This window comes from Lonchura striata, chromosome 3 (assembly GCF_046129695.1).
Source record: "Lonchura striata isolate bLonStr1 chromosome 3, bLonStr1.mat, whole genome shotgun sequence".
In the NCBI taxonomy this organism is placed as follows: domain Eukaryota; kingdom Metazoa; phylum Chordata; class Aves; order Passeriformes; family Estrildidae; genus Lonchura; species Lonchura striata.
The window spans coordinates 95,244,297-95,264,790 of NC_134605.1; the positions used below are offsets into that span (position 1 = coordinate 95,244,297).

At 35.7% G+C, this 20,494-nt stretch overlaps 1 protein-coding gene across 1 annotated transcript in view; it reads left to right on the forward strand.

The window, feature by feature from the left end:
* TPO (thyroid peroxidase) overlaps positions 1-20,494 on the forward strand; it is a 43,793-nt gene that overhangs the window by 1,391 nt on the left and 21,908 nt on the right. Inside the window, exons 2-5 of the mRNA XM_077781767.1 lie at positions 8,996-9,080; positions 10,722-10,891; positions 13,071-13,203; positions 17,872-18,001. Of these exons, the coding sequence (XP_077637893.1) occupies positions 8,996-9,080; positions 10,722-10,891; positions 13,071-13,203; positions 17,872-18,001 (518 nt within the window). The remainder of the gene's footprint in view (positions 1-8,995; positions 9,081-10,721; positions 10,892-13,070; positions 13,204-17,871; positions 18,002-20,494) is intronic.

Sequence of the window (20,494 nt, forward strand, 5' to 3'; positions counted from 1 at the left end):
CCATAAGGCTCACTTGAACACTAAATATTCCAGAGAGTAGTGCTTTGTGACCTCTTAATATCAGCACTCATGACGAATGTTTCATTTAACTTCTTCAGATCATTTACTTTCCTGATTTGTGTCAGACTAATGGAAATTTGGAGATTAATTTGCAAGCATACTCATTTGCCTGAGTGAATATGAATTTGGATGGAACAGTTCAAGAGTAACTCATCAAATTTAAAATGTGGTTTTCAATTAACAAAATGTGATTATAATGTAGGATGTGTCTAGTGAACAGTCCATTTAGTGAGCTGGTGGTCATCTTGAGATGATCAAATATCACTGGCTGTTTGTTTCCCTTTACTACCTCTTTTTCCAAACTGATAACTCCAACTCCAAAATTATTTTTTACTGTGCTAATATCTATTATTTCCTTTATCTTTGAATTTATAAAAGCAAATAATTAATAATTAAATAATAAAGTTGGGAAGTCAATGCCATGCCTGGGAAAATGCACTTACCAGGCAGGTTACTAAAGCAGAACAGCAGAAAGCATTTAAGTGTGAGGAGGAATTCAAGCTCAGCTCATTAGAACAGCTGAGAACACACAACTACCATAAAGTGTTCTTCATGATACAGCATTTACACTGATCTACAGGGCAGATTCTCTCTCCATGATGATTCCCTGTTCCTCTTCCTTCATAGATGTCACCTCCTTTTCTTGAGCACTTTGACTACATCACCTTTTTCTTCTTTAAAATGATGGGTACAAAATGCAAACATTGTGACTGTCTGGATTTTCCCAATAAGTTGGTCCTGTGAGGCAGGAGGTCAAAGGCATTGTCCAGATCCTAGTGCTATCAAAAAAAAAAAAAAAAAAAATTCTAAAGTGAGATATCCATTTGTCATGATTCTTACCATGGAAATATTTCACTACAAAAGCAGGACAGAAACATCTGCTATCCTTTGAGTATAGTAATGAATCACCGTCACTATTTGCACTTCCCAGTTTTCTCTCTGGAGTTCTAAATTATTTTGCAGATTTGTCACTAATCATGCTAAGACACTCATTCACAGCAGGCTGAATACTAAAATTCATTTGTCATCATTTTATTATGTGGTCATTGTTTTTGCTTTGGTAAATCCCTTTCTGTTTTCTCCTAAATTACAAAAGATCATGTCTTGTTTGTATTTGATCAGTTTTATGACTACATGACATATGGTGTATCTACTGACCATCCTTAAATCCAAGACATAGACTTCATAATACAAAATTGCAGTGGTCTCTGCAGAAGAATGATGCATTGGAGGAAGGCAGAAAGTTCACCATTACACTTGCAATTGAAATGATCTCTCTGAAAGAGTCTGAGTTTGTTTGAAACTAGTAGTCTGTGAAGATGAAAGATTAATTTTCTGTCTCATTTTAAAAGGAAAAGTTTTTGTGATGCAAGCCACCGAATTTCAGACCTTCTATAGACCTTAAAAATTATTCATCTGCTCCACATTCTTTCACATAAATCATAATTTGTTCATTAGTTAAGGCAGAGTTTTCAAATAGTGATATACAGGATTCACATTAATTCAGTCACGAGAAATTGAGTGGTTTCTTCTTTACAGTTAAATTTTACCTACATAATTTTGTTCTGCAAGTTGGGTTACTCCAAAACAGCAGAGCAGCTGAGGGATTCTTCCTGTAACTAGAGTTTTTAATGCTTGTTTGCATGAGATAAAATATCAATTTGAGGTTCATTAATGTTTTAACAAGACAGTCTCATGCTCTATAGAAGTTACATGCCACCTGCTTCTAAGAAAAATAATTTATCTGAGAACATGATTTCAGCATCATACACTAAAAATAGTATGTAATGACCAAATCCATCTCTGATTCATCATGTCCAGATCCCTCTGCAGAGCCTTTCTGCTCTCCAGGCAATCAGAACTCCCAACCAAATTGGTTTGGTCAACAAAATGACTGAGGATGCCTTCAATCCCCTTGTCCAAATAATTGATAAAGGACTGGCTCCAACATTGAGCCCTGGGGAACCCCACTAGTGACGGGCTATCAACTGGATGTGGCAGCATTCACCACCACCCTCTGGGCCTGGCCACCCTGTCAGCCCTGAGAGACATTTAACATTATAGTTTTTATTTGACAACAACAACACACCAAACAAACAAAATCCAAACAAACAAACCCAACAAAAACCCCACAAAACACAAACTTCACCCCCCCACACACCCCCCAAACAATAATTAATGCTGGGAAATGCCTGTAAAACAAAAGGATGAGAAAAATTCCAGCCATACTTCATTTATGATTAAGGAGTCCCTGTTGTAAATCTTGTACCTCATAGGCCTTAATATATTTTTGTTCCATAAAAATGTGAAAACATTTAAATTAACTTATATGAAATTTTTTACCAGACACAAACTGTTTCATGGTATAGCTTTGTGTTGTCTAAATAACAGTACATTATGTTTGTTTTCAACCTGTGTAAGCTTTTGTTCTCTGCTGGAATAGACAGTGAATGATTGTACTTATTCACCTTCTTCATCCCATTCATGGCTTCAGACACCTCTAGAAGGTCTTTCCTATCTAAAGAGAGTAATAGCAAAAAAAGAGCCTTTCTAATGAAATTAAACTGATCCCAGAAAAAAAACTAGAATACTTAAAGTAACTAGAAGTAATGACATCATTGAAACCCAGCTAAATTGATGTTTCCCACTGAACTCCTTTCCTTCACCCTTATCTTGTTTTTTTTTGACTTGTGATATTTTGCTCAACATATTAAAATGAGGCTTATTGCTGTTGCTTCTATGTTGTTAAGCTGGAACTTCAGCAAAATTGCTCCTCTTGAAGTATTGTGCAGTTATATGCACTTTTTACTTCTTCTCTTGCAAGGGTGTTTTTAGAACTTTAAAAGCCATAAGAGATTAGAAACTAATTTTTCTATTATAGATTAGACATCCGTAGTGTCCTTCATGCTTTGCTAGACCCCAGGATTGTCACTAAATGCTACAAAATGGTGCAATCTGCTATCAGAAATAGCTCCTGCAGCAGCACAGATTTGTGTTGAAGGTCTCTCATTCTAATCCAATGCTTGTAAGAACTGATGACGCCTCAGAGAGCCTGGCAGGGCTGCAGGCTGTTACAGTGCAAATGTAAGTTGTTTTGAGGTTATAGAATTGTGTCTCTTTCCTGTTACAAACATCAGCTGCAATTGCATAATATTCTAAGTATGAACTATTTTTTTCTAAATACCATAGTAGGTTTGCAGAAATTCATATTTGTGAGTAATCTGAAATTCTATTGCTTTGGGATACTTCATTGAACAGAATTTATCTTTTTATTATCACAAATAATAAAAATATATCAGAGATTTATTATGTAGGTCTTTAAATTTTAAGAACATAGATACAACATTTGTTTTCATGTGCAGATTTAATTGGGAATATAGCAAATTTAACAAGTCAATTTAAAACTTAATATGGTTTAACTGTTAAGGTTCACTGCTGCTTTTCTCAAGAGTTTTGCTTAGTATAAAGACTGTTTCATACTGTTCTTGTACTCCATGTTTAGACCATCATTGATCTGTGCAATTTCACTGCTGGGCATGAAGGCTGACACCCTTTCTGCAGGAAGAATGGCTTAAAACAGACAGATAACAGAAAATCTGGAACAAAGGGGGTACATTCAGCAGGATATTCACTGACATTTTCTGCGCTTACTATGGCAATATGCAAATCCTGGATTCAAATAATTAAGGCTGTTCTTAAGCTATTGTTTTTTTACCCTCTCAATTCCCTTTAATCAGTTTAGATAACAAGATTTTGAATGAGCTCCAGTAAGAATAGGAATTCAGCTGTGCCTGTCTGTGTGAGTCCTGTGTAATTAAGACTTTGTACAGGTTTTAGCTAAAACTATATTTGTGGCTCATTGGGCAGTTAAATATTGATACTCAGAAAAACACAAAATAAATGTTGCCATTCCATTTTTTCATCACAGACCAATTTACTGCATGTAAGCATTTAAGGCCCACTGTTGACAAATACTTCAACTGCAACCAATGAGCAACTGTTGAGAACTTTATTCAAATAAACCTTGATGTAGGTATGCTCTTTTTGAACTAAATGGGGAAGCTTTGATTTTTGACTGTGAAACAGCAAAGAAAATCAAACCTTTTTTTCATCTTAAGGAAGTCTCTCATCTCTCAGAAATTAAAGTTGTAGTACTTGTGAAGTATATGAAATTATATAGGGCGAGCTTTTTATTCTATTAGGTGTTTGAATGGATCTGCTTTTCTCAGTTCTTAGCTCTGCCTTAGAAGTAGTCAAACTCCTTTATACTTTCTTATGTAAGGAAAGATAATCTTAAAAGATTTACAATTTGGAACAGGATAAAAAGGTATTGCAAGTTTGACTCCTTGTCTGCAATCTTAAATCCTCCAGCCAAGAAGCATAAGCCTACTTTTCCAATTTCTCTGTGCTTGCTGCTGAACCATGCCCACTCATCTTTGCAGTGAACAGGTTATGTATGATATTCCCAAATTGCTGTAATGACATCCTGGAGTTTGTCCTCCAGTCAGTTTACAGGCTCCTAGGTTTCCTTTCACCACTATGTACCACAGCCTCCAGCTCCAGGATGCTCCAGCTCCCCACCCCCTCCTCACCTTGTCCCTCTGGCAGAGATCAAACTCTGATCTTTGGCTCCACCTTGTGATCTCCCTGGCATGACCAGCAAAGAGTGAATCTGGGAATCCTCAATCCTGATTCCAGATCTGATCTTGACCTATCTGCCTCTATAGAGCAACGGGAAAAACCCCAGCCAAATAGATTCTTTAGGTCAAACTACTGGCTTTAAAAGAAACGATAGGGCTGAAAAGAGTAAAGAAAAACAGCTAGCCTCAGAGAAAAAGATTAAATAAAAAGTGTTAGAAGGAAGTTGGTGGGCAACGTGGGGGGTTAGGATCTGAATTCCAAATGATTGTTTTGGTAAAGCACAAAGTATAGAATGCCTAAAATTGGACAAAAAGTTGCTTTTTTTGTCAAATAAATTTTTAAAAAAGAAAAACTAATGAAAAATATTTTCTTTTACTGCATACCATGGTAATATTATATTTATATATATATTTAATATTAACTCATTTTCCTTCTCATATTCAGGAAAAAATAATTCTGATGTAACAACTGACAACACAACTATCCTTTGGTTCCCAGCAGGAAAAAATAAACAAGTCAAGTGTTAACGTCAGTTTCTGCTTTGTGGGAACATAACTGTGGCCAAAAAAGATTTTGAAATAATTTGCACTGCTAAAGCTTGAGTGAGTACCAGTGCATAAAGCTGATAGCATAAACTGGGTCCCTGGAAAGTACTTGGCTTTCATAATTCAGAACAGTTACTGCCATCGATAAAGTACAGAACTGTGGAAGATAATCTCCTCAGCAGACAAAAGGTCAGACAATAAAACTTTTGTTTGCCATTTTCCAGAAGAAATCCATTATATTAACTCATAAAATGCAAAAGGAAGGGTTGTTTTCACATTGAATTTCTATTTCTATATTTCTATAGTTTCTCTGAATGTTCAGACTTGATTTCTTTTTTTAATTTTGATAGAACATGGATCTAAAAATATTTAAAATATTTCCCTTTCCAGTCAATATAGTGCATGTGAAAATTGTATGTTTTGAAGAGTTTATATATTTGCACTGCCGTAAGACCTGCCAGAGTACCAGTACTGCAATGAACAATGCAGCTCAGCTCAGCAGAGTGAGCATATTCACTGTGCTGCTTTGATACAGTTATCTATGGATAGGAGCATAGATTAGGGTGTGACTAATTGTGATTAGTTTGGCCACCTCATTATCTTATGTGCAATCACTAATTTACAATCAAATCAGTCTCATGCACAGAAGTTCAAAATGAATGGGAGTAAAATATTGATGAGCATCTAATATATGTGCTGCTAATATTGTGAGAATATATTATGTTATAAAATAAAGTTATGTGTATCATTGTGCTAGAAGCTTTTCAAAATGCAAAAGAAAAGTAATAAGTAAGGAAGGGGGAAGAGAAAGTGAATTACTTTGAACTTCAAAAATATAGTCAGAACATGGTTGGAAATCTAATTTTAAAGTAAAATTTGCCATATACAGAAAATTATTTATAGTCTGGCTTATAATTAGAAGATGAAGATATATGTATTTTCAACTGTTATCTCTTCTTTCTTGTAGATGAAAGTTTTCATTATTTTGGGATTTTCAGCAGCTATATCCTTCACAGCTGTTTTCTTTTCTTTCTTTCAAATAGGGAAAGACACTATCTTTGGTAAGTAGCAGTGAAAATACACATTAGTTTTTTATGTTGATGCTTAAGCTGAAAATACACTGACACTGCAGACAGTTCAGCAACAGCAGTATAGCTTAACCTCTTTTGTGTGCAAAATATTCTATCTGACCTCTCTGAGAATTATTCCATGGAGGTGTTCTTTTAAATTGTAGTTTCATAAACTCAGTAAGTAAAACTTTGCATGTGTAGGGTATCTCAATCACTGCTTTGACTAGGAGTGATTTTACCTTCTTAGCAGCATTTGTGTGTCCAATGATCATTGCCAAGCACGATTGCTGGATTTCTTTCCCCATCTGTTAATCATCCTGGGCTAGAGGCAGTTGTCATAGCATGTCCCACCTGGCACCCTCCTGCTCTCCCACAAGGGTGCTTCTCTCCTGTGGATCTGTTGGCTGCTGGCACCCTGAGGATTTTAGGGCATCTCAGATTGCAGTATTCTTTACATTCAAAAAATGTAATCTTGTAATTTTTACCATCATTTGTAATCTACTAATTTAAATTAGTTAAATCTAATAAACTAGAAGCATAACAGATACCAGACTGAATTTTAAAATAACTCTGCAGAAACTGATTTTACTTGAAATTAGGGCAGAGATAGTAAAGAAACAGGATTTCAAACCACAATTTCCTATTATATAGCTGTATGCATGATTCATAAGGTTTGGTGATATGATTCCCTAGGAAAGTTTTCACCTGAATTAAGTGTAGAATCACAAATAAAATAAAATTATATATATATATAAAAAAAACAACTAAAAACAAATTCCCAAGCTATTGCTTCTTGTTAGACATCTTTTTTGTACTATCACTTCAAAACAGATCAGGTTTTCTTTCCATACTGGATTATTTACTTTAAGCTTCCATACAAATTGTTTGGAAAGATGTGGTCTAAAATGACCACATTATAATAGATGTTGGTTAATACAAAATAAAGCCAAGAATAATGGAATGGTTCAGGTTGGAAGGGAAGATCATATAGGTCCACACCTTCTGCCATGTGTAGGGATGCCGTTCACAAGACCAGGTTGCTCAGGGCCTCATCCAATCTGGCCTTCAATACTTCCAGGAATGAGGCATTCACAACTTCTGTGGGCAACCAGTTCCAGTGCCTCACCACACTCACAGTAAAGGATTTTTTCCTAATATCTGATCTAGACTTGCTCTCTGTCAGTTTAAAACCATCGGCTGACATCCTGTCATATAAGAAGTCCCTCTCCCTCCTTTTTATATTCTTTCCTAATATATAAAATATACATGGATTATAAATAGATAAAATTTGATTCTTTTTATAGTAAGTGTTCTTGGTCTGATGAGACAGTACAAGGTAATGTTTATTACTCAAGAACCAAATATTTGAAGACACAGTATTGGTACCAAATTCATAGAAGAATTCTACCAAATTCTTAGAAGAAAAGGAAGAGAGACAATGGAATTTAAGTATAGCAAGTGGATATTCTCCTTTACATCAAAGTCTGAATCAATATCACAGGATAAGCAATACTTCAAGCACGTTATATTTCTCAGAGCTAAGCCCCCTACAAGTAATTTTAAAATATGCTATATTAAATTCTAAAACAACTACTTATTGTATGGCCTGTAAAAATCAAACTCTTTTTTAACATAGACTCAAAAAGGTTTTCAGAAGTAGTGGAAATCCAAATGATAGCACCAAATGAATCATCTGAATATTTTATTATGCAGAGGTGAAAAAGAGAAATAACTACTTCTATACTTAGATACTGAAAACTCTAGTAGAGTATAATTTCGCCTAGGAGATATTACTCCTCATCACACATTTCTCTTACTTGAGCTGAGTGCCTTATTCAAAAACTAGATGATAGAAATAGCACAGGATGTACTACAAATAAAACATGTTCCCCTAAAATTACACCATACATGAATGATGAACAATTGTACACAAATGATTGTTATTATTTTTTATTATTTGTTTTCTAAGAAAAAAATGGGCCATCCCACAAAGTTCAGATAGAAATAAACTAGTTGGACTTTAAACATGACTGGTTCTTTTATTATAAAGCAACATGTACACAAAAGAGGGATAAGCTAAGCTTCATAACAGAATTATACAAAATAGCACAGCTGAAGTATTACTATGTTCACATCATCTTTCTACCAAACATAGGTGAAGAAATAAGAATAGGGTTTTCATGAACTAGCCCAATCCAAGGTCTTAATTTTGCTTGAATATGGACTTGAATTCTTTATCTGTCTCAGACCAGCTCACATTACCTGTGAGTGAGGATGAAGTTTGTCCTGTCAATCCAAGGACAGTTTGATGAAAAATACATATGAACCTAAGGAACACAGCTGCATACAGAGAACACAACAGGTTTCAGCTGGACCTATTATATTTGGTCCTATATGACACGTCCAAAACTAGATTTATACTTCAAGCAAGGAAATCTAAATCCCCAAGTCTTATAACTTATGGAAGAATTTATTTAACAGTCCTACCTTAACTTTTAGAAAGCTCAGAAGCCACAACATTAATTTCAGGAAAAACATATGGAGATGCTTTTAAAGGCCAGAAATTGTACCTTAATATTAGAAACTTGTATATTTTCTAGTTTTATATATTTTAATAAATATGCTATTTATTAACATATTTATCCTTCTTTCTTTCTTTTTGTTTTTTTCCCTCTTAAGAACCAATTGAAGATAACTGCATTAATAAGGCTATCCAGAAGGGTTCTAGTCTGGTGGATTATGCTGCACGTTATGAAATTAAAAGGTAAAAAAAAGAAGTGAGTAATGTATACAGGAAAAAAGCTGTCATAACAAAAAAGTTTGATGTTGATCTTTCTGTTTCTTTGGGAACCCAAACAATAAAAAAATCACTGCCACCATTTACCTCTGAGGGATCTGGTATAGAGGAAGGTGACCCTGCCCATGGCACAGGGGATGGAACTAGGGGATCTCTAAGGTTCCTTCCAACCCAAACCATTCTGTGATTATGTCACTGATAATCTGATCCAATAGGACCTTGTGCATTATCACCATATAAGTTGCTCTTTTAAAATATGGTACAAAATAAATAACAAAAAAAAACAAAAAAAAAAAAAAAAAAAAAAAAATTGGATGCTTTTTTCTGAATTAAATAGCTCAAAAATCATACATTTATGGACCTATTTTTGAACATTAATTATGTTTTTCTGGTGCAGTGAGACAGGAACAACTTCTATGACACCAGGAGCCAAACTTGTTGCCTTAAATTGGACTGTTAAAGTAAATTTCATATTTCCCCTTCCATCTACAACAGATGTAAAAAAAAGAAAAGGGAAAGGAAATAAAACATTTGTTTTGGACTGTGGATAGGTAACAAATTATGGGAAAGCTCCTTTGTGCTTGAGTTATAATAAGAGAATGAGCTCTTCCAACTATTTCATGACTAGATTTCCATGCAACACAAAATTAATTTCTCTCCAATATTTGGAACACATCATCTAAGTTTTACAGGGTACAATCCCCACATTTTTGCATAGACTTTCCTAAAGACTTACCCCTGGGATTTGAAAATGAGTCATGATTTGCAGAGTTCTGTGAGTTTTAACTGTTTACATGGATAGAAGTTGTCAAGAACTGTTGCCCCTCTGTGTGTAAAGACTGAGTTCACACTCGATTTTTAGTGATAGTATTTTGGTGACAATCCTAAGGCATTTAAAATTTAAAACCATAAGTCTCAAGCTTTCAGTGGCTCAGCTGCCTCATGTAATAGATGAAAATACTGATATTTATCTGGCTCACAAAATATTGTGGCAATTATTTGGTCAATATCTTAAACATGATAAATGCTAAGAGTTGCTAAAGATAAATGCTTAACAATTATTATTTCAATTAGGAATTGAAATTTTATTAGGAATAAAACTGAGACCACTTACCCCAGACACTAGACTATTAAGCTTCCTTTGAAATACTGTGTATGTGGTTATATAGACTTTAAAGAGAATTGGTGCTCAGAAGTCCTATTTATGATTGAGGATGGTCTTGAATATTAAATGCTACATGAAAGCAAAGCTTATAGCAGTGAGTTGGGAGACCTCTTTTGTGACTATCCTGCTCATGGTCTTCCACTTAGTGCTGCAGGCTCTGCTCACCCCAAAAGTTTCTTTCTTATCCTAAAGGCTTCCCATGAAATGAACTCTTGTTGTGCGTCCAACAGAAGCACAGTTTCTCTTTTAGAATTTTTCTTGCAGAGCAAGGTCACAAAACAGCCTTTCTCTTTGCTTTCTCAGTGTTCTCTTCAAACAAAATATACCTTAATACCTTAAATACCTTAAACTTACAATATATCCAGCACAGACAGCTTTATTGTTATGAAAAGGTCTTAAAAATGTATACATTACAAAACCTTCTGTATTTATCTCAATTATAGGAAGATCCAAGAAAGTGGAATAGCAACCCCAGCCTTACTGCTGGCTTTCTCAAAATTTCCTGAACAAGAGAGTCAAGATATTTCCCGAGCAGCTGAACGAATGGAAATGTCAATTCAGGTGCTGAAACAAAAAGTTTGCCAGAAGCACAAACGTTCATTGCATCCAACTGGTAAATACAATATATTGACACTGGCAAACCACACTATTGATTTGTTGAATGCTGTCTTTTAGATTAAAGTTCAGTTAAGTTCACTTTTATTTTATTCTGCACTTTCCTTTGTTCTTGAAAACACCTCAGATAGGTTTACATTTTTCTTTGCTGTAGTGTGGGTGGTGTCCTTATAGTTGAGGAGAGCAGTATACATTATTGGCATCCTGTGAACTCATGACAGTGTATTTGTATTGCCTATAAATCAGCCTGCATATCCTTGGTGTTGTAAGCTTCTTGTTTGCAGTGAAATATCTATCTTCCCTAGCAGTTTGGGTTTAGTGCTTGATCTTCTATCACACTATGGCACTGCCATTTTCAAACACATTTCCTCTCAACATATGCATATCCCTCTTTTGAAAAAACATATGTTCATATTTCCAAAACTAATTTTATAATGCACTGCCATTACACATTTATTTCCACTTTAACTGGGTTTTTTCATATTAGATGGGGAAAGAAAGACATAGTCCAGAAAATTCAATGTTTTCTAAGTAAAATACTTGCTGTTAATTAGATATGAATTTCAATATGTCTGTCTGGTGTCTGGAAGGATCAAAATATCAGAAACATTGACTTTTTTCACTCCCTAATTTAATTCGTTCACTTACATGAAGTGTAAACTTACTAAACTAATGGGACATTTGTAGAACTAAAATATATATCTTTGTCTATATTAGTTTGTCTGTGCATATACTTATGTACACACAAACATACATGATGCAATTATTTTTGTGCTGTGTGATTTCAAAAAGAAGTTGAATTTCTAAACTGCAGAAGTGCACATAGCTCTTGTTAATTTTCAGAGCTGAAACAATGTTAATGGAATGTGAATAGACACTGTAGAGTCTATGTGCCACAATAGAATAGTTTTACATGAATTAAAGAACTAAATTAACTTTAAAGAAGATATGTATCTACCTAGGCAGCCCAGATAACTGGGGTGCTGGGCTCTGAGTATAATTTTGAACCTGAACTAGCAAAGAAGTACAGCTCTATCCACAAATTTGGCACAAGTTACTAGTACAGAATGAGAAGGTTATATAGCCAGTCTAAGAACCTATTCTCCTTCTGTTCTCACTACTGCCTTGTACAGGTTCTAACTGCTCCACAGAACATGCTTTGAGCTGATTTGGTCCTTGAATCTTTGTTGCTTGTTTTTGTGGCTTAATATTTTGGTTTGAACAATGGACTAAAGCAGTTCACTTCAGAGTTGAATGGGCAGAATAAACAGATATTGGGACTGGGTGGCATGCATTGGCCAGTGGGGAGACAAAGGCAAGAGTTATATGTTACCTCTACCCTCATCTTTCATCATGGGATGGTTGTAGTCACTTTGAGTGTCAAAGTTTCTCTGAGTTCAGAAAGGATATTCATAGAATCATGGAAAGGTTTGAGCTGGAAAGAACATTAGAGACTCCCTAGTTTCAGCCCCCTGCCATGGGCAGGGTCACCTTCCTCTAGACCACATTGTTCCTATTTCATGGGTACATCCACCTCCAACTGGCCATACATATTTTAATACCTGCAGAGGTGAGAATAGGTGCCAGCTCTCTGCAGCTTACACAATAATGTGGCTTTCTCCCTCATCATCAGATGCTCACTGGGAGACCCATCTTGGATAATTTCAGAAATATATTTATAACATGCTGTCTACTGATACAAAGGGACTTGATTTTACCTTGCTTCCAAATTCCAGCTAATAATTCTGATTCTCTTCCACTCGGCATTGAAGTCTATAGTCAGCTGCAGGGTCTTTAAATTTTTGCATCTTTCCAGTCACACATTTTTTCTTCCTTGGCATATACATTTGTTCTTGAATGGCATTTTTTACACCTTTGTTGTAAATACAGGGACCAAGCAAGAAAAGTACTACTGCACAGGGAAAGAAGGACGCAGCAAGCAGGTCAACCTCAGTTCCCAGCTATTGCTGGACCTCTTTCTTCTCATTCTCTATGCATCACCTAATAAAACCAGCTCTGCCTCTAAGTCCCTGACACAGCCTCTTGCAGCACTTCTCATTAAGTGCTCTTTCCGAGGAAGAGGGAAAATTCTGTAGATGCAGCTGATAATAATGCCTTTTCTACTCTAGCTGCTAAATCCAATACAGCAAATTGCTTTTCTGGGCTCTTCCTTTCAGATCGTTTATCACCTGATCTGCTCACTATGATTGCTAATAGTTCTGGATGTCTGCCTTATATGTTGCCACCAAAATGTCCAAATAATTGCTTAGCTAATGAATATCGACTCATCACTGGTGCCTGCAATAACAGGTATGTATGATAAAAATTGCCCTGAAAAATCCTTTTCTTCTTGTTCTTTAAACCCAAGAAGCTGACAAGTTTACTTTTTCCAAGGAAATCGGTGAAGGGGGACTGGTGTTAATCAGTCAACTTTGGCATCAACTTGTGTGTAAATGAGGTGCCTGCAAACATTCCTGGAGGAAGAAATTTAAACTTTGGTGCACTACTTTTTGTAAACAGGATTTTCCTCTGAAAGCTACTAGGATTATGTGAGGAACTTCATATTTTGGGAGAACTGATTTAGTAGATGCCTTCTTCTATATAAAAAGAAAACTTAATTCTAATCCAGTGTTTATTTTTTATTGAATTGGATAAAATTATATAAATCAGGAAAACAATATTACTTCCCAAGGAGAAATATTTTTTGTATTTTTAACAGTTAGCAAGCATGAATATAAAAAATTCTAGGTGTTATTTTTAATTTGACATTTCTGCTTGAATGTGTTTAGTGGCTATTTTTTTAAACTAGTATCTACTTGTTGCCAAATCTATTTGGTAATTGTTTCCTGTGAAACCCCACATAATAGATGTGTTCTTTTCAGAACCCTCCAATGCAATGAGTGTAAAACTGAGAATGAGGGCCCTTTTAAATACAAGGGAAAACAATATTTGTACTCAACAGCCTCTGGATACATAGACCTAAGGTCACAAACTGAGAGGTGGACTGTAAGTTTACAGGTGAAGTGCTACAGAGATGAAAATGGAAGGCTGTTATTATTGTACAGGTTAAGTACTCTGCAATGTGGTGAATAAACAGCAGTACAATTCTGCAGTTTTATTATTCGGTGAGTCTGGTTTTATGAGATGAATCTGTTTTGCTACATCACGAGTCATTTGTAAGGAACATGTCTGATAGACTCTGCTGAGAGGACACAACCTGCTATGCATCAGTGTTATAAATCTAACTATGTGGCTATCCATAATTTCCCCCAGGCATGTTCAGAGTTGCTTGGAATCTGAACTAACAGCTAGTACAGTATTTGCACTGACATCTCTATCGGGGCTTGAATATATTGGCCAAGATTTGTGCAGCTGAACACAGATACATGGATGAAGCTTTTAATTTACAGGCATGTCTGTTTAGTCTTTCTCCCTAGAGATGGAGAGAAGCAGTCTGCTATAGGTAAAGACCTTTTTCTCTTCAGTGACTGATAATGTTAGGATGTGTGCAGGCATTTCAGTCTGACATCTGAAGCTGGGTAGGTAAATATGATTAATTGAGTCTGGTCTGCAGTCACTCTGTTCTGCTTTGTATGTTTTTATGGTTATACCACATCAGAACTTAAACCCACCACTCATATTTGGTGGTATTTTAGATTCTGCTCCAAATGTGAGTAAAAGGTGTAAGGTGACAAAAAAACCCTTCAAAACCAAAGGTGTTGAAACCAGTGAATCAGATCTTAACTGAGTTTAAAAATTTCTAAGCCCCTTGAAATACCTCTAGTTCTACTGAAATACATCAGCCAAAAAAGCCCATAACACTGTAATGTAAATAACATATTCTGTGATGTAAACCAGCTGCAAGGACTTCAGACATTAAATGAAATACCAGTCTGTGCTTTTCCTTGTTTACAGCTTCCACTTTCAGGCAGAAAATATATCAAGACCTATGTTGCATTTGTACTTTTGCTCACTCTGTTTGAATATATATCTGTACTGTAGATCACAAAATTATCCATTTCATTAGTAAAATTTAGAAACAAAATTTTTAGTGGAATTAATTATGTGTCCAAAAAAAAAAAAAAATTAAATCTATTTAGAAGGGAGCAAGGAAATGCTTTATAAATGTTCTGCTAAATCAGTTTGCACATTTGGGACAAATCAGAACAATTGCAAAGGATTTTTTCCTTAGCACTGAGATTGCTTTGTTTTAGTGTGCACTTCCTAGAACAAAGGTGCAGCATAAACATGACCTTCTATGGACAATATCAACATAATAGCAGATATTCCCAGCAGAGATATTATCCACTTTTACTAGTAAGAGATATTAACAAATTTTAGTTTCCTTTCTGCCTAAACAAGCAAAATGAAATTGCATTAATTTAAAATGAAGAATAAGGAGCAGAAGGAAAATCCAAAGACCATTTTTTTCCCATTTTTTAATCCCAACTAGCTAGCATTGATCTAAGTATTTTTTTAGTGTCTAGTACAATGAGAGGAATTCAAGGGTGAAGGAATTACAGGTACTAAAGGAAGGGACTCTCAGAGTGCAATTAGCTTCACCTACTCTTAGTTTTCAGAGGTAGTTATATGTCCACCGCAAGGCTGCATCTTTGGCTGTTCCTGGTAGTGAGAAATAGAATGGAATGACAGGATGGCACCCAGGAACTGTCTGTCCTTCTGGCTTGATGGACAGGTTATTCAATGACTACCTTACTTTTTGTGCACCTAATATTTGGGGCATCAGGGAGGAATTTTATCTGCAACATTTCTATTTCATTGCTGTGTCATTAACTATTCTCTCAGGTAAGGAGCTGGTGCTCAGTCTGGAGGCCCAGTACCAGCAGAATTAGGAGTATGAGTATGGCTCACCTAGTAGAAAGAACAAGCAATCCTGTCTGAGTCCATTGACTTCCATAAGAAAGAACTGAGGTGTTTCCTTTAGCTTAGCTACTTCACCTCAATGCAAGCTAAGTGTTCAATTAGTAGCAGGCTTATTTTCCAGAAGTGTCCCATGTTTCCAGAAGATACACACATGATAGCTTAGCACAACCTAAAACATCATAAACTTCAATTATTAAGTTGATATATGGCATTCATTCCATCTACTTGCAGCTAGGCAGAACATTAAAATAAAATTCAAAAGATAAAAATCTGGATAGTAAATGGCAGCTTAAGACTCCTGTTTCTCAGGCAGCCAAAACAAAATCCAAATGATACAATTTCAGTATTTCACAAGTAAATGAAAACTCCCACTTTCTGTAAACAGAATATATTGTAATCAAATTTGAGTACTTTATAAAGCTGTATGGTAGCAAAGTCTCATTATTTCAGCTGCCTTTTTAACTCAAGCAAGATTCCAATATATTAACATGTTTAATACAATAATAAAAAGGAATGTGAGAGGGGTTTTACTAGAATAGCATTCCAGTGATCTGCTAACATACAAAGGCAATCAGGAGAAAAATCACTGGTTAAGCAGTTACATTAACATTTCATTATTTTTAATTGAGTGAAATAGCACTACACTATGTGCAGTATTTTATGCAATTTCAATAAAGGCAAATCAACTGTAACTAATTTGAATGCTTTATTAAAGCATACTTCAACCTTCAAGTGTGAATTATTGTGGATAATTAAGTGTATTACAGTATCATATAGCTTGGCAAATTGAGTGTCTTCAGTGTGCTGGAGATCAATGAAATATTAATATAATTGTTTAGTATCCTGATCCATGTAAATGTCTGTTTTAACACTATCTATTTCTACTAACATTCCAGAAATATTTATGGCTCTTTGTGGCTTACTTTACAACTTTAGTCAACTGACTGCATCGCAAAAAAATTATTTATTCTTTTTAGTGTTGATATATATTTAACAATTATTAAATATATTGAATAGGACAAATTGAAAAACAGCCAAAAAACCAAATCCTAACATTTCTAATAGTCATGATAGAAGGAAAATTAATTAGATCAAACCCAAGACTCGCTGACTACACTAATAAACAGAAATCACCAAGAATCATTTGCTGACCCTCAAATTAAAGGTGACCTGATTCTTGCCACCCTCTTACTTTTACACATTTGAATACACTTTTTACTCCTTTTTGCCCTTCCAGGTAGGCTGGCTGTGGGATGACAAACTGGTATGCAATGATGCCAAGATGTGCTCAGGCAGGTGACATTCAGAGAAAAGCAAGTTTTTGTGAGATAAAAATACACTTCAGTTAGTGCTGACTACTTAGCAGCACAGTTCAGTGTCTGGGCCTGTGCACAGGCCCTCCCAAAGATGGACCCAAGAAATTGGTATAGCTTCAACCAGAGGCAGCATTGCCACTGGATTCAGCTCCCATCTCCTCAGGCTGTGCTACTTTAGTCTTGCTAAATGATTTCTTCTCTATGACTAGTGTCCAATTTTCATTTAAGTTTCTTCACCTTCACACTGAAGGATTTCTTTATATTTTCCCAAGTTTTTATTTCCTCTCTGTTGCTCTAAGCAAACATTTTTCAAGGCTCTTGAGAATATATCTGACTTTATGAGGAATGAAGAGACTATCAGGAACTTACCTTCACAGCAAGTATTTAAAAAATGTCCAAAGGTAAACAACTTAGGTTATAAACACAGTAAAAGTAAAATAGTAATAATTCATTAGCAATTTCAATTTTTATTATTTTCCTTTTGAGTAAAATTAGTATTGGCACACATAAAGAGAAGAATTTCAAAGACTGCTACATGAACATCTTATTTTAATGGCATTTTGCTTTGTGGCTGATTATTATTTCATATTATTTTATTTTTATGGACAGGTCAGATATTCAGAACATATATATCATATAAATACAATATAAACATATATATGTATGTATGTATGCATGTATGTATATCTATTTTTTTAAATTCAGAATATATTCAAAGGTTCTACTGCTGCTGTTGCTTTTTTGCCATTGATTTTTAATTTTCTTTTTCTTTTCATAGGGAACATCCTAGATGGGGGGCATCCAACACAGCTTTGGCTAGGTGGCTTCCAGCAGCCTATGAAGATGGCCTCAGCCAACCTCGAGGATGGGATCCCAGCATCCGATACAATGGATTCCAGCTACCCTCGGTCAGGCAGTGTACCTCCAGATCACTTGAAACACTTACACTGGGCCATTAGCATAGCAACTCCATGTGCATTAGGAAAGGAAATATCTGTGTAAAATACTTTGAAAGTATCTGTGGAGCTCAGTCAAGAAGCCAGTGGCTTTGCTAAAGCAGAAGTTCAGCCAGATGGTGAGAGGTTCCCTGTACCTGGCTGGGGTAAGCCCAAATGTAATGGGAAAATGGAGCAGTGCAGGGGGCACTGACACTCCTGAGGGGCATCCCAGTGCTCCAAAAAGTGCTGCAGGCAGGACAAGAGCCAGCCAAATGCCTGGCCTGGCACGCACCAGGCAGCCAGCAGACACAGGGTGACTTCTCTACATAGGTAGAGAAAAGGTCCACAATGGACCTAATTCTGACCTTCCCATGATGAAATTGTAGACAAGAGGGAGGCCTACAAGGATGCACACTGCCATGGCCAGAGGCAATGCTCACAAGTTGCTCCAGAGAAAATTTTGTCTTCAAACAAGAAACTAAATTTGTTGTGAGCACAATGAATGCTGGAAAAGGTTTTTGTTGGACTATGGATTCCAGCCTAGACAACTTCTGGCATATCCCTCATGGGAAATACCCAAGATCTGTCTTTATGGGGCTTTTAATAGCCTAATCCCTGCCTTCAATTTAAAGTTGCACCTTGTGGTCTCCAGAGCTTCCTTCCAGCCTAGATTTTCCAGCAATTTTGTGATTCTTTATTTTAATAATGGCACCTTTATTCAGGGAACTGTGGGGTCGGGGGGGAGAGGGAAACAAGGTTGCATATTAACTAAACAGATATAAAGTGCATAGACATTCTAGCATGTGTGTAGGTGTGTGTATGGGTGCCATTCCTCATAAGCTAGCAAGTCTTAACTGAACAAGTATTGCTGTCAAATCATGACTTCATTTCTCAGCTAGTCCAACTTACTGATCTTAGAAAGTATTGCAATATTTATGGAGTTTAGCACCTCATATACTTAAAAAATAGCAGACCTGCCGTAGAGGGAAGTCTGAAAAAAGAACGTTTGAACAGAGGACTGGGAGAAAAATTCCCCAGTGCAGTATACAATGATTTGGGCTGGATTTACAATTTGTGATTTGTCATCATTGCTTTGAAACCTGACTTTTAATGGACTCAAAGTCTTGTTATTTTAACCATTGTATGTTTAATAAGGATAAGCAGAAGAATTTAGTGTTAATGTCACCTGCAACTCATGTTATTAATTAAATAACATTGTCTCTAAGTTGCACAATTTAGCACTCAGAGATGAAAACCTGACATTTACACAGGCAAATTTCCAGTAGATAGTACAAACTACCTTTTTCTAGATTCACTAGGGTACATGCTTGTAAAGTAAAACACTCTTAAAAAAAGATTATATAACTGTACCAAATCTGGTCATCAACATCTGACCATCAGCAAGGTTCTCTGCTTTGTTTTGGAGTAAGATAGGGTAAAACTAATGTCATAAATCTTTCTTCTCATTTACATAATTGGGTTTTTTTTTTTTTTTTTTTGTACTTTTAGATATCTAACTATATTCTTTCAAAAGTAACAGGAAAATATTGTGAAAGTGATAGATAAGTGTGAGGATTACTATAAAGCAAAACAGTGATAAGCAAATTTTACTAACTTCAAAAAACATGTTTGTGGCCACCAAAGCTATTAAAATACTGATTGAAAGATTTGGATTCCTGATGAGCTGTAGGTAGCTTACTTTTGACTATTTCTGCATAAATTCTGATGTTCCTAACAAGTCCCATGTTGCCTGTTGTCCTTACCAATTTAATTTAACTGAATCTGCCTTATACATTCATTATATAGCCCTTATATTTATTACAGGCTCTGTGAGTCAATTTTATGTGCTGGCCTTTCAGTTGCTTGACTTCCAGGGCAGCTGATATTTGCCAGGGAATATTTTGTAGCATGAGAGAGGAGTCTGTGAACAATGATACTCTGAACATCTCCACAAACTGAGTGCTGATTTTGCCCTGATGGTTTTGCTTGGTTATTAATATAGGATGGATAAGTAGCATAGATGTCTCTATGTGCTCTTCCTCAGAGCTCCTCATGTATCTCTATGCCTCTTGCACAGAACTGCATCAGAAATATTGGTTTGTCTTCTCTTTGCTTGGGAAAAGGAAGCTGAACTTTCAGCTACCCTGTGTTTGCAGCCGACCTCATGTCCTGGGCTGTGTAAGCTCCTTTCATTTACATACAGAACAGCTCAGACTTTGAGTATCAACAGTGATTTGAGATTTCCCAGCAAATCCTTCTTCTTTAAAGAGGAGAAAACAGAATAAGACTGGAATTAGACTTTTAGACAGTCTAAAATAGATGTGTGGTTTTCAAAATCCTCTGGAAAGGAACAGATCAAAGATATACTGCTCACTTCCAAACATATAGAAAAACTCAGCTGAAATGTCCTTGAAACTGCTTGTGGCACCTTGGTCTCAGCTCCTGAACAGAAATAAGAACCTG